Genomic DNA, 21,188 nt, shown 5'->3' on the forward strand with positions numbered 1-21,188 from the left:
GACATGCATCTCCTGTGAGACTGTGAAACAAGGAGTTGGCTAGAAAACAGGAACTCTGGTGTCCTCAGATGACACATAACCATATAAGGACCAAATGAGTAGTGTCCTGCTCCCCAAACAAACACCACAGACCCTCTGGGAACCCCGCACAGCTGTAGTTGACTTTGCTAGCTCAGCACAATTCCCGCACAAGCACAGATGATCCTACTTGAGCAATGTAATGAATATGCATTAGATAGGTAGAATAATTGTATTGGTTAGGTGGAGCTTTTTGCAGCTTTTGTGTATAAATATCCAGCGATGAATCCCAAGAGGTGTGCATCATTTGTGGAAATCTCAACCTTGCACCCTGCACAGAATAAAACAACGTCTCCTCTCTAAACATACTTCATGTGTTTCGGGAGTTATTTTCAATTTCACACAGTGCTTAGGTGTTTCCTTCCTCTTGGGATGGCGAAATGACAAGAAAAACCAAGGGCCCCAGTATGTTAAAAGAAACACTACTGGTTGGGTGCTTACTGAAATACAAGGGAGAACAAGAGATCAGTAGGGTGCAAATGATGGACTGACTCCTTTCCAGCTTCCCATGCAAAGGGGAGAAGATGTTCCCTCTGAGGTTTCCAAGGAGACAGCAGGGTACCACCAACAGGTGAGGACTTTCCAGAGCACATAAGAATTCCTGGCTATGACAGAAACAGAAAGCCACATTAGATGAAAAACGCTGCACGCAGACCTAATGTCAGGTGTTTACTGGGCGGAGAGGTGCAGGCGCAGTGAGGGACCTGGCAGTGTGACCAAGCACCATGACAGGCTGGGAGCAAGAGGAACCGAAGCAACAGACTGAGCCCATTCTCCAGTTGACTTTGGCACCTTCTGCAAAGGGACCTCCTGATATGGACAAAGCCACTGCAGCACAAGGAGAGTGCACAATCACATTTCTCGCTGCTCCCCTCTGCTCTTTTCTCCTCACTTTCCTATGTCGCAGGAGAACAGCTCCCCATCACCACTGGGTAGAAGTCACTGCCACCAGGACCCTATGTGAGATCTGGATGCCTTTCAGCGAGGAGAAAACATCGCCAAAGGCCTTGGGAGTTGCCAAGCAGCAGGAGGACAGGCTGCGAGGGGCAGAGGAACCGCAGCACCGCTGCAGAGAGCGGAACAGCGGCAGCAGGGCTCAGGCAGAGCCGAAAAGAAACCTTTCCCAGTCTACATTTTCCACTGGGCAACGCCGACCTCTACCTGCCAGCAATTACAATCAAATCCAGAGTCACAATTCTCTTTAACCAAAGCTCATCACTTTCTGCAGACAGAAGAGACAAAACTCCAGCAGTCTCTTCCCGAATTTTAGACATCTCTACCCAAAAACAGATGAAAAGCACTGTCTACCTAACGAGCCTTTAAATAAAACACCCTGTAAATGTTTTTACATGCTATGAATGCTGGCACACTTATCTACATATATTTACATGAATTCCAGAGTAACAAGCATGCCAAGCTGCCATTTCTTGTTTCAGCATCTTATCCTCACTATCTCTGTAATAAGGAAACAGAGCATATAAAATTAGTTCTTGCAGATATTCACGTCCCCAGGAGTTCTTAAAAATTATTAAGTGTATTTCTGACCCAGATAAAACTTAATATAACCCTTCTGAAACACCTTCACGTAAGCTAACATTCTCACCCATTCTAATTTAAACTAAATAGAAACCCTTTGATTTGCATCCAAAAACTAATGATATCTGATTTCCTTTGTACTAAACAGCATTCAAATTCCATATCTAATTAATAGAATCATAGAATCACAGAATCATAGAAAGTTTTGGGTCGGAAGAGACCTCCAAAGGTCATCTAGTCCCACCCCCCCCCAGTGAGCAGGGACACCTAACTAGATCAGGTTGCTCAGAGCCCTGTCCAACCTGGTCTTGAATGTTTCCAGGGATGGGGCCTCCACTACCTCTCTGGGCAACCCGTTCCAGTGTCTCACCACCCTCATTGTAAAGAGCTACTTGATGAATGTTCACAATCAGTGGCACGAAAATACTTATCCAAAAGTTCTTTTAAAAATAATTAGGCACCTGACTACCTGTTACAGCATGAACAGCATTTCTCTTTGGTTATTGCCTTGTGACTATTTGCCACATATGGAAGACGGTGTGAGCACTACACTGTTCATTTATGCCACTAACCCTCTACCCTCACCTCTCCAGCAAACAGAACAGGGGCGTGTTCCTATCATTTCTCTTTGCAGTGGTGCCCAGGGACAGGACAAGGGGCAACGGGCACAAACTGAAGCAAAGGAAGCTCCAGCTGAACCCGAGGAAGAACTTCTTCCCTCTGAGGGTGACGGAGCCCTGGCCCAGGCTGCCCAGGGAGGCTGTGGAGTCTCCTTCTCTGGAGATATTCCAGACCCGCCTGGACACGGTGCTGTGCAGCCTGCTGTAGGTGACCCTGCTTCGGCAGGGGGTTGGGCTGGGTGACCCACAGAGGTCCCTGCCAACTCCTACCATTCTGTGACTCTGTGACTCATCCTCAACTGTGTGGCAGACTTCGCAATATTTCACAATAAGCAAAATTTATTTCGTAATCCTGGTCTACCTGAACCATAAGGATGAAGAGTTTCTCAGTCTCCAAAGCTACACTGTAGAACACTGTATTTCAGCCAACTTAAGGACTGAATTTCAGTACCCAACAGCAGTGAGGACCATGGTTCAAACATAAATAACATGCTCTGCAGTTAGGCTTGGATGAAAAGTCTTTTTGAGAAGTTTAAATGTATTGCCTCGTACAATGGTTTGCTTTCAATATTGTGTCACTGCACAAAATTAGGAGTCTCTTACAGGGTTGCTACTTAATCATCTCACTTTAGTTGTTATCCCATCGGCGCTTACTTTTGTTCTGGATCCTGAGAATGCAGGTGTGCAGAGAGTTACTCACCAGACAAAATGTGAAGTCTACGTGTATGCTCTTGCACTATCACAGTTCTTCAGATTCTCCTGATTTTGACAGTTATCTCTGTTATCTTAAATTATTCTCAATTTAAGCAGCTAGTTTCTTACTGATATAAGTACTTCATGTCGGAAATGGTGAATTTATCAAATTGAAATGCAGGCTTTGCACTGCACGAGGGCACTAATTGCAAGCTATTTCTGGCTTATGCCCTGCCCTCTTTGGGTGCAGGTTCCAGCGCCAGAGTCAGCTACTTACGGATCAGCCCCTCGGCTGTCCCTACGAAGACGGATTCTCTAGTCTTAGGAAGCATTACTGAACTGTCTCCTGCAGAGAGAGACACAGAGATCCGGCGATATCATCCATTTAGAGGTCAAGGCCTTAGACAACAACAAATGTCTGTTTTCAGGAACTCTTCCCGTAAGATTTCACACAGAAAATACACTACTTCTGATCATCATGAAAAAGCCAGTGAACGTTTCACTCATGTTCAAAACAGTATTTTCTTTGTGCTATGTTGCAACGTCAGGTCAATCTTTGTGCATTTTGTAAAAAAAAAAAAAATTTCTTTAAATTGAAAGCCAGAAGGGATCAAATTCATCATGTATCTAGCCTGTTTTCTGAGATGACACAAAGTCCTTGGGATTAACCTGTGATACTTATTTCCCAACTTTGTCTAAAGTAGAGCAGCGAACTAGCATTGTACATTTCTGAAAAAGTGTGAAAGGGGGTGGGTTCCAGGCTCCAGTGAAGTACGAAAACAGTGTGAGGAAAACATATTTAAAACACTTAAAAGAATATTTTGATATTTTTCTTCTGACTGAGGAGAATCACAGAAAGCCAATGACTAAGACGTAATTCCTCTCTTCACCAACTGTGCTATAACATTTCAGTTTGCACCTCAGAATGAGTCTTTTTTTTTTTAAGTAAAAGTGGATCAACCACAAGGGCTTTTTGTTTGTCTAAAAACAATATGGAAGATATTGCAAAACATCTAAAAAGGCACATTACCAATACGAAGTAGCCACATAAACTCCACACGCAAGAAGTCAGAGACCAGTTACAAATCAAAGGGGTCTTTTTAACCTAAAAATCTTCACTCTAGAAAAAACTCTTAAAGATACAATGATATTACACAAACACTGTGTATGACAAAAAGCAAACCAAAAATCGAAACTGAAAAGGAAAACATAAAGATGTAGGTAATAAGCTTAACTTGTTAACATTACCAACTTACCAGATCCAACATTACAGAGTTTTTCCCAATCTTCTGTGACAAAGTCTCAGAAAACAAATTTTTAAATCTAACTAAGTATATCATTTACTTCAGGATAGGCTTAAATAAGCCACATCTGTGGCTTCTACAGGATTTTGACAGAAAGCTGAGATGAAGTTATGGTACCACAGCTCCGCGGTACTTCAAAGGAAAGCTGGATCAGACTGAAGACAGGATTTCTTGTGAATATGAGGAGTTAAAATTAATAGTTACACTTCCTTCTGTCATAGTGCACACACCAGAGCATAAATATTGCCTGTTATAACACGGATTATTTTCAATCATTCGAGAAGACAACAGCAAGACACTGGTCCTCTCAGGCAGAGTGTTCCGTTCCCGTTTTGTTGTGACTATCAACGGTTCCATTTATCAACTAATAGCCGTGATTAATGCTGGCATTGCTGGCCACATAAATATAGCTTCAGTCTTCCCCCTTTTCTTCTGAGAATGTTGTCGTGTCTCTTTTTAGAAATTTGGGGAAGGCAAAGTGTGCAGAACATTCACGACATGAGAATTCAACTCTAAATTCCAAGACTGCAATATGTTCAGCAGCAGGTTTCTAAAAAGATACGTGAAACTGCAGTTCAAAAATTGACGAACAAAAAGCTAAAATTAAAATGACATTCTTTCCTACCATGTGTTTCAAGTATTCTTTTAAGAGTGGAATTCACAGTGCTCAGAGAAAATGCAATTGTCAGGCTTTAAGCAGAGGATCTGGAAAAAGTTTTGGAGGAATGGGGTGTTATGTGATGTTACAGACTGACAGAAGAAGACTCCTCTGAGACAGTGCTGGGATAAATCTTCCAAGCTCTGGTTTTAATATCTAGTGCATCTCTCTAGTAGCTCCATTTAGCATTTGGATATATATTTTCACACAGTCCCCCTCCATAGACTGTTCTGTCCAGCTCATAACCCCTGATACAACCACTGCTCCAGCACGCAGGCAAAGCAACAGAAACACTGGCATCCACCTAAACCACCGGTCCTGCGAGCTCAGTGCTCTGTCTCCTCCGGGGCTACAAGCAGATGCTAGCAGAGAAACAGCAAAACGCATACGTATATTATTTCCCTCCCATGTCCTCCTTGGCATGAAGAATTTGGAGCAAAGACCTTCAGAGTTAGATGTGTTTTCTGTGCATTTCAATGCTGTTAGTGATTTTTCTTCCATGAACTCGTTGAATCTCCTCTTGCACCCACACAAACCTCCACTAACAATTCAGCTTTACATGCCCATTTTCTTAGTGAAACACCACTGGGACTACCACAGGAAGACTTTAAACAATCAAGAAAAAGAGCAAGTATTAGACTGAAGAGAGGATTCAGACAAAACTGACTTTCCAAATCAAGCCCCTTTCTGTGCACTTCCCATTCAGCAGCCATCTAAATAAGAGACTGCCTAATGCCTGTAAAGTCCCCTCCATCCCACTTCTGCAGGTGCTCCTGAGATCTCACCAAGCAGCTCCAAGAGAAAGGGAAAACAAGCAGAAGCACAGTGGGTGACAGCCAGGACATTTGGCCATGAGTGGACGGGTCCAGCTTGGGGTCCCAGTACAAGGTACTGTTACTGTATTTTTCCCTTAAGAAACAAAGGCTCAGACGTGGAAGCCCAAACCCAGGTGAGATCTGAAATCTGGTCAATGCAGGGAGGCACATCTGTACCTCCCCATCTGCCCTGAAGGATCTTCTACACTTCTCCTTCCTGACAAGCTTGCAGTGGAGCCTGGTAAAACACTCTCTTGGTTGGTCAAGATGGCAGAGCTGACCTTTTTCAGGGACAGGGAAAAATTCAGAAAGGGAGTGGAAAGTAAACCAGGCATCTCGCTTTTTTTGGTAAGATTTCATGCTGTGAGGTTACTCTGTGAAACCAGAGCTACCTTCTTCCCCACTACATTTTCAAAAGAAAAACGAGTATTTGCTCAGCCTTGTGAAAGGCGATATGTGTGCACTATCCAACGTGAATTACAGCCTCAAAAATATGGCGCGCGACGAGTGTGCAGTGCAACCCTAGTGTCTGGGCTCTAGGAATAATAAATACCGAGGAAACACCACTCTGGTCGTGTTGCGTCCCAGCTAGCTCGAGGAGGTTTCCTTGCTGCTCAAGTGGCAGCTTTCCAAACTGACTTTTTAAAGCACTTGACATTTTATACAGCATCTAGTATTCGTTTCAGAACCTGGGATTCCACCTCAGGAAATTGATCTCCTATTCTTTTTTTACTCTAGACTTAGACTCCTGTATTATGGGGAAAAAAAAAAAAAATTACACATTTTCCTTGCATACAAATAATCACATTTACACTCACATTTTTGTTCATTTGTAAAAAAATATGAATTACGGATATGACTGAATTACAACAATTATCATTCAGAAACTGGGCAAGTGTCTCTAGATCATGGAACAAAAACATTTGAGTATCTGTTTCTAATAAGTGTCAGGCAAACTGGATAGAGCATCAGTACATCTAGAGCAAAAACATACATAGAAGTTTATTCTTGCAACAGTGAGTGTATTAAAAATATCATCTTCAGTGGCATAAGTATCAGCGGAGTAATTTCCCACCCCTGTAAAGAGCCTTCTAGGTTTCGGCTGCCATTGGTCAAGCAATTTCATCAGGTAAGCATGGAAAGATCCTGTGCAATACTATTTTTGCAGCTAAATTTCTGCTACGGCTTTTTCTCTCTCACAAGCTATATATCAGAGCACATCCAAAATAGGCTGTTAGTCAGATTTATCATGCTAACATTGCTGTTCAGGAAGTGGATTATTGACTTATCTAATTTTAAATATGAGCTGCAGTTGCATGTGAAGAGTCATTGAGTCAGCCTGTTGTGTTCCTGTGGGTCAAAATACCTTTTAGGAATCCTTTCTACCTCTGAATTACGTGTGCGGTACGTGTCTCACAGCAGGATGTAAAATGCCAATATGTGACGAGCAGGCTGGCCAACAGGTAGAGACTGGACACATCTAATAGGCGGCTTTTACTGTTTTTGTCTTTAAACACAGTGAGCACAACAGTAAAAATCTGCATGGTTAAAGTAAATCTATAAGTAAATCTATCCCACCTTTCTTCATTTGAAATATTCAAAGAAGGGAGGAAAATAAAGCAGCAGAAGAATTAAACCAATAGGCGCTAAATCTTACTTCTACTCCCGTGTGGTTTTAGCTGGCCCTGGCTCCTTTTACTTTGCGCTTTTGAGTCAAAGACCCTCTACACAGTTTTAAGCTGAGTTTAACTAACACACTTCTAATTCACACCGTGGTTGTAACTTTAATACCCTCACATAAGTTTACCCAATGGACACGTAACTTCGCAAACATTAAGGCAGCGCTTGCCAGCACGCTTACCTCCACGGTCCCGTGCTGCTAAATTCTGTCCTCTTCTTAGAGTAATGTCCAACTGGTACATTCCGGGATCCCCAGAAGAAAAATCTGCATTACTTGTTCCAACCAAATTTTTTCTCTGGAGGGGAAGAAAATAAAAATGCAATAGCTAGTGTTACTAACAGTTTCATGTAAGGTATATTTTTCTTTCATGTCACCATCCTGTTGAAATAAGACAAGGCCATATCCCATTCGCCAACTGCAGAACTAATACGCAAACACCAAGGAAAATCCTGAGTATCCTTTTTTTTCTTTTTAAATAAGTAAATAGATAGATAGATAGATAGATAGATAGATAGATAGATAGACAGATAGATAGACAGACAGACAGACAGACAGACAGATAGATAGATAGATAGATAGATAGATAGATAGATAGATAGAAAAAGGTATTTGGAAAATAATTCATTGATATCTGTATTTATTATGGCGACTTCCATTTTTAATTACATTCACATGTACTGAGTATGTAGAATAAGCGAGAAAAATCAGAGCTGGACCTTACCATACTATTTGGACTAGTGATTGACAGTACCCTCAAACCCTGTATTCATTCAACAGTGACAGTCTAGGCATTGAATAAACACTCGAGTTATAATTTTATCAGCTACTGCCGTACTTTGCAAGATATGTGGTTTCTTCCACAGAGTTATGGGAGAAACTGGGGAGGAAAAAAAAAAACATAAAGACATTAAATGCAGCCGTAGCTCTTCACTTGTAACACACGCCTTCTCAGACAGCCTGTATGCCTGGGCAAAGATAAGATTCTCAGAGCACTTATTTGTATAAGCTATATCACAAAAAATAAATTAAAAATAATAAAGGAAGTCAGCAATTCTCTGGACTGCATGGATAGCAACCACATTACTGTCCCAAATGACAGAGGAGAGAAATTTTATTTCTTAGTATGTATAAGCTTTTGAAAAATAGTTTTTATCACATCTCTCTATGAGTAGCATCTAATTACAGCGCATGCTTGGAAAACCACATTTATTCTTAAGACTAGGACAACTGTATTATACATTCACAGTACACACAGGAGCTTCATGTATTATACACACGGAGCACCACTGTCACACACTCTCATGCTATGAACCAAACCTCTTAAGACCAGTGCTATTAATGTTTTATTATGTGATTATGGGTCCTCTGCAGGGCAAAAAAAAAAGCAGCACGGTGGAAACAGCTCAGAGACCACGTGGTACTCAGTGCTGTACCACTTCAACAAGAATCACAGAATCACAGAATGGCAGGGGTTGGAAGGGACCTCTGTGGGTCATCTAGTCCAACCCTCCTGCCGAAGCAGGGTCACCTACAGCAGGCCGCAGAAGACCTTGTCCCGGCGGGTCCTGAATATCTCCAGAGAAGGAGACTCCACAACCTCCCTGAGCAGCCTGGGCCGGGGCTCCATCACCCTCAGAGGGAAGAAGTTCTTCCTCGTGTTCAGCTGGAGCTTCCTTTGCTTCAGTTTGTGCCCATTGCCCCTTGTCCTGTCACTGGGCACCACTGGAAAGAGCTTGGCCCCGTCCTCCTGACACCCACCCTTCAGATATTTATAAACATTTCTAAGGTCCCCTCTCAGCCTTCTCTTCTTCAGGCTGAACAAGCCCAGCTCCCTCAGCCTTTCCTCGTAGGAGAGATGCTCCAGTCCCCTCACCATCCTCGTAGCCCTCCGCTGGACTCTCTCCAGTAGCTCCTCATCTTTCTTGAACTGGGGAGCCCAGAACTAGACACAGTACTCCAGATGGAGCCTCACTAGGGCAGTGTAGAGGGGAAGGAGAACCTCCCTCGACCTGCTGCCCACACTCCTCCTAATGCACCCCAGGATCCCATTGGCCTTCTTGGCAGCCAGGGAACACTGCTGGCTCATGGTTAACCTGTCATCCACTAGGACACCCAGGTCCCTCTCCACAGAGCTGCACTCCAGCAGGTCCGCCCCAAGCCTGTAGTGGTGCCTGGGGTGCAGGACCCTACATTTGCCTTTGTTGAACCTCATCAGGTTCCTCTCTGCCCAACTTTCCAGCCTGTCCAGGTCATGCTGAATGGCAGCACAGCCTTCTGGTGTATCTACCACACCTCCCAGTTTGGTGTCATCAGCAAACTTGCTGAGGGTACATTCTAACTCTTCATCCAGGTCGTTGATGAAGAAGTTAAACAAGGCTGGGCCCAGTACTGACCCCTGGGGGACACCACTTATCACCAGCCTCCAACTAGACTCAGCGCCGCTGACGACAACCCTCTGAGTTCTGCCATTCAGCCAGTTCTCAATCCACCTCACCGACCACTCATCCAGCCCACACTTCCTCAGCTTCCCTAGGAGGATATCATGGGAGACTGTGTTGAAAGCCTTGCTGAAGTCGAGGCAGACAACATCCACGGCTCTCCCTTCGTCTACCCAGCCAGTCATGTCATCGTAGAAAGCTATCAGATTGGTTAGGCATGATTTCCCCTTGGTGAATCCATGCTGACTACTCCTGATAACCTTCTTTTCCTGCACTTGCTTGATGATGGCCTCCAGGATAAGCTGCTCCATCACCTTTCCTGGGATGGAGGTGAGGCTGACTGGCCTGTAGTTCCCTGGGTCCTCCTTCTTGCCCTTTTTGAAGATTGGAGTGACACTGGCCTTTCTCCAGTCCTCGGGCACCTCTCCTGTCCTCCAGGACCTCTCAAAGATGACGGAGAGTGGCTCAGCAACGACATCCGCCAGCTCCCTCAGCACTCGTGGGTGCATTCCATCGGGGCCCATGGATTTGTGGACGTCCAGATCGCTTAAGCGATCCCTCACACAGTCCTCCTCGACCAAGGGAAAGTCGTCCTCCCTGCAGGCTTCTTCTTTTACCTCCGGGGCCTGGGATTCCTGAGGGCCAGTCTTAGCACTGAAGACTGAAGCAAAGAAGGCATTCAGTAGCTCTGCCTTCTCTGCATCCTCCGTCACCAGGACATCCGCCTCATTCAGCAGCGGCCACACATTGTCCCTAGTCTTCCTTTTGCTGCTGATGTAGTTGAAGAAGCCCTTCTTGTTGTTTTTCACATCCCTTGCCAGCTTCAATTGAAAGAAGCTTCGGTTGTTTCTCTTCCTGCTAGTCCCCTTTTCTTTTTAAGGTAACAATAAATCTCAAGCATGAAGGAAGGCTCAAAATAAAGGCATTTTAACACATGCTTTATTCTTGTTATTCCAGAGTCACAATATCAACCTTTGCTGCAGCATGCACAGTGCTGGCCAAAGCACACACTGACGTGCTCACCACTTCCACAGCAATGAAACCGTTCAAAACTAGTGCACCTTAGAGAAACTGGTCAGGTGATCTTTGATTTGGCAGGGGCTGTTTTCCCTGAAATCTCTTAAGATTTAACCTCTAATTTTGTCCTTATAAAGTAACTCCTGAGACATATCTGAAACTATCAAAAGACCTTGCAAGACTCTTGCAGAAGACACCCATCACCTTCGTTTAAATGACCAATGCCTCAGTCGCCACCTCTTTTATTTTCTCTTTTTTAATGCACGGACCGCAGAAAGATACAACGTTGACAATAACAAATTCCCATCCCAATCCTGCAATTCTTAATCTCTGGTCCAGATGGAAATAAGGATAAAACTGCACACTGGCCTGATCCTCAGCCTCATCCCAGGCCCCAGCAGTCATCAGGGCATTGCGAAAGAAGAAACTTGTGTCGCGAAGAAAGTGATAAACACCAAAAATTTCCTTCCTCTTTCTTGCCCTTCTACAAGACCTTGCAGACATAAAAGAAACATGATGTCTCCCAACATTTATAACCTCCTCCCTGATTGCTCCTCGTGGCCTCCCCCTCTCCCTTCTCCTCTGAGGTACAACACAAGGTCTACATTAAAATTCCTCAAACAGTGCCACGTTGCTCCCTTTCCCCCCCCCCCCTCCTCACCTCCTTTTCAATGTTTTTCCTCCCTTTTTTCTTGCAGTGGAACTTTACTTTCTTTTTAATGTTTACATTTATTTTTCAGAGAGCTGCTCAAGAACGCTAGAAACACTCAGGTGAGCAATGTAACAAGCCTACAGGACACAAACAGTTACACAAATGAAATAAAAAGCAAACGGATATTAACTATCCCTAAGCATTAGAAAGCCAAACCAGTTATTTCTGCATCAGAACAGCTGCATTTGAAGTATGCAATTAAAACTAGAGGTTGCCACAATAAACACAACTATCAATAGATCATTTTTCAACCACTTTTTAAATTAAGTTAAAATGGCAACCAGCAAAAAACAAAGAACCCCTTCTGTGTGGTCTGCAGTAATGAACTAAATTTAGAAATGTTTGGACAAGAAACTTGAGAGCATTCATGAAAGCCTATAATTGCTTCCTAACCACTGAACAACCTCAAAACCAAACTTTCTAAACTTCTGCATTCCAACTAGTAACGTCAAGAAAATAAGTTCTCTGCAACTAGGAAAAAAAAATAACACCACAACTAGAAGTTATTGTGAGCCACAAGGCTTTTCCCTACTGATGGCTGCAGGATGATGGCAACCAAGCCTGACAAAGCAAGGGCATGCCTTAATTTTTAGTGTCTGAAATGTATAGCAGGTCTTGAAGTTACCTTTATTAAATCTTTAACAAAAATATTGAGATTCCACACAAAGACCAGTAAGATTGACCATTGTTTCACATAGGCAAAATTGCAGGTGGTACAGCAATGCCTGAATTAATTCCTTTGAATTAATTCTTTGTAGTTGACTGTCATTATTTTACTGTAGTATTTTCCTTTTATCTAAACTATGACTAAGGTCTTGCATAATTCTTCCCACAAAATTTAAATTAATCTGTTTTCAGTGAAATTTATTATTTGGCACAAACAGTGAAGCCTTGCATACAGTGAATTTCAACAGAGAGGTTAAAGAACGCTCATCGTCTTCAGACCAGGCCACCTGCAGAGGTGAGGACAGAGGTCTTGATGACTGTACCCGTCCTCAGTTGCACTCCGTTGTTCAACAGACACCAGGCTCCACGGGCTGTTCGGTGGCCCAGCGGTGAGAGCAGCAACAGCAGCTGCTTTCGCTTTCGGTGAGACAGCAGGGAGAAGTTCCTGAACAGCCTGCACTTCAGTGAAACTGCAGCTGCAACTCCCTTCTGACTCACGGCATGCCAAGTGCTGTTCTAGCACGCCCAGAAAAGCATCATTTTGTCAAACTGAAGTGAACACAGAGCTCACACTGGCCACACTTGTGGCTACACATTGCCCCTACGAGTGGCAGTACTCCTTTTTAAAATCTGTTTTTCCAAGAACTATCTCCATCCATGCATCTTAGCACCAAAAAAAATTAGTTTTCTGCTGCCTGTGACTAGTATCCCTGAGGAGTTTCTGCTACCCAAGCTGACACAAAGCAGAAACTATTGTCGAGAGGGTAGTCAAAGAACTCCCATTTCTGCAGTACATAAAGAAAAAAATTAATCGAATTTCCTCAAAAAAATTCCTAGAACAGCTGAAGCTCTGGCTGCAGCTATGCCATGAAGCTGTTCACTGCTAAACCCTTTGCAACTCACTGACGTGAAAAGTGAGGCAAGTACTTCCACCTCCGTTGTTCGCGCCATGAGAGACTCCTCAGTGTCCTTTCCAGACTTAGCAGCTTAACGAGTAGATGAACAAGCTATTTTTCACAGCTGACCCAATATTGAGCATGTGAAAGAACTGAAAGCTAGCTGACAGGTAGGTACATGCAAGTAGCTGCACACCAGCAATAAAGGAAAAAGCTATGCAAATTTTTGTACATCCAATGCTTCCAATGTGTGAAGTGTTCACTGGTCAGAGCCCAGTTCCACCTCAGCACGCAACATAAATGCTTCTGCTTTGAAACTGACAGGATGGCTAAAATCACCACCATTCCCACATCATGTAACTTCTCATTGTTTTTTAAAAATGTACTACAAAACACAAAGATAGTGAATCTGATTCTAGTAACTAGGCACCACCGAAGTCAGGGGTAAATCTGTTGAAGTCAGACTAGCAATTTACAGCTGGAAGATGCGAGTCACTACTATCACCAGTGCTATCTTCTCACAGACCACATCACAAAGTTTCAGGCTAACTCATTAACGTCTCGCAGACTGAGACCCTGAAGATTACTACCATTTTTACCACTGAAAACTATCTATCACCCCTTTATATCACCAAAAATACCTACAGTCTGCTTCACAGCTCTTAATATTTCTAACAATTAATCAGCTAAACCAACCCGAGAAATGAATGGCTTTGCTGCTCTTCTACAATTTATATACCATACACTCGCATGACTTTGTGACAGCAATTCAGGGGATAGAAGAGATTTAAGGAACTCTCTGCTGCCAAAACCAATCACAACTTCAGAGGAACAGATCTTAAAATTTGAAAGCGTTCGTTCAATGCCAAAACTGAACATATTTGTCAGTTTTAAAAAAATAATCTATAACTGTAACAAACTTCCCCTTCCAAAAGGGCAAAAAAAATCTTCAGCAATACAGCAAAAAAAACCCAAACCCTAACATTTTCCTATGCTTAAAGTATATTTACAACAGGCATATGAACTAGATTCAAGGAAAATATCTGCAGGGTGGGTGTCAGGAGGACGGGGCCGGACTCTTTTCAGTGGTGCCCAGCGACAGGACAAGGGGCAATGGGCACAAACGGAAGCAGAGGAAGCTCCAGCTGAACATGAGGAAGAAATTCTTCCCTCTGAGGGTGACGGAGCCCTGGCCCAGGCTGCCCAGGGAGGCTGTGGAGTCTCCTTCTCTGGAGATATTCCAGACCCGCCTGGACGCGGTGCTGTGCAGCCTGCTTTGGGTGACCCTGCTTCAGCAGGGGGTTGGACTGGGGGATCCCCAGAGGTCCCTTCCAGCCCCTGCCATGCTGGGATTCTGGGATTCCTATCTGAGTCACTTAAGCAACAGGTTACAGCTCTGTTGATTTGCTGATACTTTTCAATATTCTGCCAGAACACACTGATAATATAAGCAAAAATCACTTATTTTTTCCCAGCTTAAAACAAAGGCATCAGCATCAACACTTCTGCTGGCAGATAAAGTAAAAGGGAAATGTAACAGGAGTCGCATACACGGAGTGACAAGGGAAGCTGGAGATCTGGCTGTCCATGTGCTGGGGTCATCAGGAAATGGGACGGTGAAATAAACCCGCATTCCTTTCACAGTGTACAATAGATGAAATTAAATCAAAGTGTCCTGCAAGGAGGAAGCAGCAGAACACCAACAGTCAAGGGTTCACAGCATGGCATGAAATAGTACCCACTTTTTAACATAATAAAAGTATCAAAAACCTTGAAGTAATGTAACTGTGTCTTCAATATTGCATAAGCAGAATTTTCCAGTCCAGTTACTGCCTGGCTCAAACTGGTATCTTCAGATCATTTTCATTTGTGAAAGCTTCACGCTTTGGACACACCTGCTTGCAAGAAATTCGGAAATTCCGAGTGCCCAAGTGGCTGTCAGCTCCTCGTCGCTGCAACTAAGGGGAACCGACTCTGCTTCAAAGTGAAGACAATAACGTCAAGTGACAAGCAATTTTTAATTTCGCTGAAAGTATTTACTTATCTAACTTAAGAGTTACGATGACTGTGTCCTAAACGACACTTTGCATGCTAGTGATCTGGTTGATGGCAAGTCAGGAAGAACTGAGGAACTCCTGGGTAGAAACAATTCTACAGCTCACTTTATCTCATTCATCCAATTTTCCTTTTTCCCTAAATAAAAAGGCAGGTGTACAATGCATTAATCACACCCATACACACACACACACACACATATATTTTTATGTAAGTCAGTATGCTCTGAATATGACCATCTGGTTTATATTGTCAGGAAATACACTGTGGCTAAATAAGAGTCACGAGTGCATAAAAGATTCATCCTCTTTCCTGAGCTTTTTGGCTGTGGCTGAAAAAGTTGTTTAATCTACTTATGAAAGAAAACCCTTAAGAATTAAATAGCAATACTGACCATTTGCAGCTGCAGAATAATGGGGCTATTTTTGGTGACATCTGCTATTAATTGTTGCTCTTTGATTTTATCTGAAAGCAGTCAAAAGCAAATGCTCATTTTCAGTATCAAACTGATTACTGTTAACAGCTTGCTACATTTCCTTCTGAAAATGTAATGAATAGATGCAGAAATGATAATGAAAGACAGAAGCATGTTAACATTTTTAAAGTTTTGGTATTCAGAAGTACACTTCAAATCACTTTTTTCAGCTGAAGCACTAGCCCTGTCTGGCAGCAAAGGAAACCAAACAAATATCGATATTGACAAAGCAACCTGAAGAGATTCCCCTAACTTGTTCCTCCTTCCATCTGTCTCCATATCCTGGTTTTGAGATGGAAAACTCATTTTGCTGCCACTTCTTCATTCCAATCTACTATAGAATTTTACTGCAGCATCACTTTCAGAGAATAAGATAGTAATGCAAACAGAAAATAAAAACAAGTAATCCCTTCTCTACCAAGATCACAAATTTATTCTTGAATTTATTCTTGAATGAAGCAAACACAGCTTCCTTCACAGATTTTTGTTATGCTCCATCCCAGCCTCCCCCCCCCTTCCCCTCATGTTATTATCCTCCCTTGTTATATCACAGATTAACACCTCTCATCTGGTCTGTTCTGTGAAAAGCAACTGCTGTAATCATGCCAAATCCTTCTGGGGTTATCACCATTTCTTACAGACACAATTGTTCACCTACATATAAAAAAAATTCTAAGCATAGGGATTTAGACTTCAAGGACTGAAGAAAGTCTTTGTTTTCATACATAAGTAAGGGCAGACAATTCTTTGCTGCATTTTCCAACTCTTACTCCTCTTTTCATCCTTAAGAGTATATTGCCTCAACCTCTTTGTAACGGGTTGTGTAACAGTATTTTTGAAAGTCCAAATACATTTTACTGCCTTGTTTCCCCTTGTCTGGTACTGCTTTAATAAATTCAAAGCTTTTTAATCTACTATTGACGAGCAATTCTTTTGTATAAGACATAAGTTTTAAAATACCACATTTGGTGTTTCAACTATTGAGTTACAAATTTCTTAACTAGAGACTGATCAAGATCGTAAGTACAGAAATCTTATCAGGCCATTGTCTTTAAAATTACCTATTTTCATCCAGGACTCCAGTATAGCTACTGCTTTTAGCTAAGCAAGGTTTTGCTAAAAATCCAGCTGGTTTGATACTTAGATTTTACTCTCTGAACAAATGATTTGTTACAACTTAGTGGTTTGTTCTGGAACATTTTCTTTAGGCACCTTTTTCACTAACAATGCTTCTTCACTAAACCAGGAAATAGCGCTTCCAGAGTAGGTTCTTCTCCAGCAGCTTTCGTGGTGGAGGGTGATGTAGAGAAAGCCCTGTGTCCTCAACAGCAGTCCTCTGCAACCGGAGGAAAGCTTTCCTTACCACTGCTGGTGCCTTCTCAGGAGAAGCTCATTGCTGAAGGTGAAGGGAGGGATGGGCTGTGTAGAATTCCCTTTGATTAACATTACAGAGGAGGTCAGGAATAAATTAAGTAGGTATGCTAGATAAAACAAAGCACTTCTGATCTGACATATCTACATAAATCTGTAGATCAGCACAATGGCTAGGGTCTTCTTGTTGTTTTCTCTTCAGAAAATCCTTTGCAACACAGAATAAGGAAACATTCCACTTTGTTTAAAATTAAAGAAAACAAAAACTACTTTCTACGAAAGATACTCACATTTCTATGTCACACATTTGGCTGTTCAGCAGCAAACCACACACAGCATTCAACACAAGTAGTCCTAACCCTGCAAACACGTATACAAATGCACACGTATCTGAAGATGACCAAACACATGGGACTACTGACCCTCTATCCCTCCACAGCGCTGAGCTCTTCTTATGTTTTTATTTGTGCAAAAATTGACAGTGTGAACTACCACTTCAGAAAATGAACAAAAAACCCTTTACCCACAACACGGTTGCAACATTCAGTATAAATGGAAGCTTGTGTGTATTGGAGGAAAACATTTTCTAAGTATTTTGTCTAAATTGCCTTGCCTTTACAGCCTATAAAACTCACATGCTTATTTGTGTAAGCCTGAAAGCTATGTTAACAGAAAACTAAGTTATTCCTGACTGTGTATAGTTACCTGGGATTATCTCTATCAAAGCATAAGAAAAAAATTGCTTTCCTGGCATCCAGAAAAAGCCTGCTTTTCAGAAGCAAGCTATAAACCAGGAAGAACTGTTTTTGACGTATTCCTTGTACAAAAAATCTCCAGTGAAACCAGTACTACTGAAATGCACTAGAAGTACCTTTCTAGAGGTGCCTTCCCTTGCTGTAGGGAAGCTAATAACTGTACTGAAGAGAGCCACTTGAGGTTTCAATACAGTATTCTAAGTATAATTACTTGCCAGGGACTTCAGCTGAATGAGGTGAAGACATTTGCAGGCAGCAATTATCATCAAGATCACTTTGGTTTGCTCTGAAGAAAATGTTTCCAAAAACTGGAAATTAAATTAATCTTAACCTGTATTCAGGTGAAGTCTACACTCAAAAACACAGAGCAAGATTCTCCACTACTGAAGGTTTCAAAGTCTCTAAACAAGACCAAAAGTGTCTAACAGTCCTTGTTCCTTTAAATGTGTTTTCTTGCATGATTAAAACAGTCTTTATACCCACTGCTCACAGAAAGGCTTCCTACCAACAACAGTTAAACTGGCATCTCCAGAAATAGTTAAACCAAAATCCAGTATAAGTAGTGCAACAAATAATAGCAAAGAAGAACCTGCTAGAAAAAAACAGGTTGCAACGAGGACAGTCAAATGCTAACCATGCAATATTTGGTCTTCACTGGGAAAGCTTATAAGCACGTAAGAGATGGGTATTGGTTGTGAACTGTTTACGCACTTTTTTTTCCCTAAAAAACCCCTAGTCTTACAGCTATTATATCGTTCATGCAAGCTCCTTAATTCAACACAGACACCTACCGCATAATCTTTGATACAAGAATGCGGTGCAAAGTAATGACCACACACACATTTTCTGCAATCATCTGTCCAACAGATAACCAAACATCCCTGTCTGAGCATTTTGGAAGATGGAAACCTCAGCCCGCCCTGCAAGACGCCAGTTAAGGAGTAATTCAAGGTTTCAACTTTTGAACGTGACAAGAAGTAGGTCTTTTGTATTGCAAAGATACGTAATACTGTTAGGCTTAACAGTCTGAAAGAAGCCATTACTGAAGTCATTGGGTTTTCTTCCTAGCCATGGCAAAGCCCATAACTGCTCCATGATACTTTAAGATACTCTCCACTTGTCTTGACTAAAAACTGTTCAAGTAGAGGAAAAAATTAATGGATGATTTCCAGAGACAGAAGCTGCAATGGCCAAGTATGGCATAGCTAATTATTGCATTACTGGTGACCAACAAAGCAGAACTCCACACTGTGAATGACGATGCTGACCTGTGAGACTATGGTCCCATGACACAAGACCACAACTCTTCACTACGGCGAACATTTTCACAATTGCAGGCATGGATTTACTGCTCAGGCATTTCAAGAACTTCATAGAAGCCCCAGTGATGGCAGTCAGTAGGTATTGTCATTCTGTGGCCCTGAGAGGTATTTGGGGATGGTGGAAACCACAATTTCCAGGGTGCATACAAAGGTGGTGAGATGAGAAAAAGCTATAACCAGCTCGGTAGCACTGCTGTAGGTCTACTGTTCCTTAATCAAATCCTGATATACACACACAGTTCCCAGGAGATAAATCTGCTGTGGGGTGGAATACAGTTTGCAAGGAACAGTACCAGTGGTGCTTTTGGGTCAGAGAACAGGAGTGGGCTGTGAGGGGTGTGCTTGACCCTTTGACCAGGCTGATGGTCATTTGCCCCTGTTGGGATGAATCTCACATTGGTGAGAAAACTGTTGCAACATATGGACCTGAATCAATTGCTAAAACAAATTTGGAACAATGGACAAAATACCCTGATTACCATCCACTGTGACATAGAAAAGATACACCACGCTCTAGAAAGAGTGAAGAAGGATGGGGAACACCACTGGTGGGAAACTCATTTTGGATGGTCACCAACAACAACTGGAATTTTTGAATTTGATGCTGCATCCAGTTGTTATTTTGCTAGCTTTAACCTTATTATGTTTATTGCTTATAATAATTCTGTACACCAAAGTTTGGCAAAAAATCAAATTACATCAATCCAGCACATAAAATGTATACAATCAACGGATCCCACATGGAAAATGGTATATAACTAACATCAGTTATGACACTTAAACTAAACAGTTTATCAAATAATTGGGCTGTTACCATCAATCTACAACACGCCATGTTTATGACATAGAGGCAAGAAGTAACCGTACTACCACTCCATGAATCAATAGAGTGGATTGACTGTAGTCACAGGGTGGAGTGTGACAGATGCGCTTGACCCTTTGACCAGACCAGCAGTGGTTTGGTGCCAGCTCTGGAGGAGCCACAGCCAGGCCAAGAACTCTAGTTTCAGTCTGTTCTCTGAAAACCCACACAGGAGCAGACTGACACAGTGAGCACTGATGCATATGAGCTTGGAGCATTGATCATGCAATCAACTCATAAATAGTGGGTGGCTTTTCCAAGACTCATTTATCAAGGAACAAAGAAAGTTGTGGGCAGAAGGAGTTGCATGCATACCTTTCCCACTGCATGTAATCTGACTACAAGCCAACCACTTTATTCCATAAATATGACCACCTAAGTGAGCCTTCCTTGAGCTCTCCCTGCCAGGCAGCATGGCTGCATGGCGGTGATCTCCCCTTGAGCTGGGTCACCCCTCAAGGTTGCTCCTTGAGGCAGAGAGACCTTTCACCAATGGCAGATCTTTGGTAAGCGACCAATAACGTGCATAACCCTGTAGCATGGTAACTTGGATTCTGCCTTCATAACTTTGATTGCATGCTGAACTGATGCTAATGAAGCATTCACATATAATTCTTTAGACAGAAACTGTGGACAGAGACTGAGGCTAAGTCTGGATCCATCCGTATCTAGGTTCCTCTCTGAGAAAGAGTTTAGTAAGCAAGGGGCTCCATCCTGAACCTCATGACTCAATAGGAGAGTCTTCCTTACCCTTTTGTCTCTAATCTCTGTGAATCATTCTAACTCAAGTGTCACTCAGTTTTCCTTTGTATGTTCCTTCCATGTAATTAATCAACTGAACCTTGCCACAGAACTTTGTTAAGTTGCGCTTTTACAACATTGCATTAAAACCACTTTTGCTGGTAACTTTTGACAGTGGTTCTTTAAGCAGTCCTAAATCACCCATTCACAATAGAGGCCCAGACCTCTAACGACAAAACCCACTGTTGCCTGGTCTATGCCCAATGCAGAAAATCAAGCCGATCTTTCTGAGACCTGAAACAGTGGCAAACTGTTCGTACTTTAACTCCATCACTGGTTGCTATAAGATGAAAAAAAGTGAGAAAGTAATCTGCTCATAATTTTTCAGAAAGATCCAAAAATCCCGTGAAAATGGGGACTGGACTGTACCTATCCCCTCCAGAACCCATCTGAATCTGGAATTGATTTATCAAGTACCAGAAGCGGAGAAATA

The 21,188-nt window shown here is 42.4% G+C and overlaps 1 protein-coding gene across 3 annotated transcripts in view; it reads right to left on the minus strand.

The window, feature by feature from the left end:
- Positions 1-21,188, minus strand: part of MCTP1 (multiple C2 and transmembrane domain containing 1) — a 311,022-nt gene that overhangs the window by 175,393 nt on the left and 114,441 nt on the right. For all 3 annotated transcript variants that reach the window (XM_075411266.1, XM_075411268.1, XM_075411267.1), the window contains exon 2: positions 7,566-7,680. In XM_075411266.1, coding sequence (XP_075267381.1) covers positions 7,566-7,680 — 115 coding nt within the window. The remainder of the gene's footprint in view (positions 1-7,565; positions 7,681-21,188) is intronic.

The sequence above is a fragment of the Opisthocomus hoazin genome, chromosome Z (genome assembly GCF_030867145.1).
Source record: "Opisthocomus hoazin isolate bOpiHoa1 chromosome Z, bOpiHoa1.hap1, whole genome shotgun sequence".
Lineage (NCBI taxonomy): Eukaryota > Metazoa > Chordata > Aves > Opisthocomiformes > Opisthocomidae > Opisthocomus > Opisthocomus hoazin.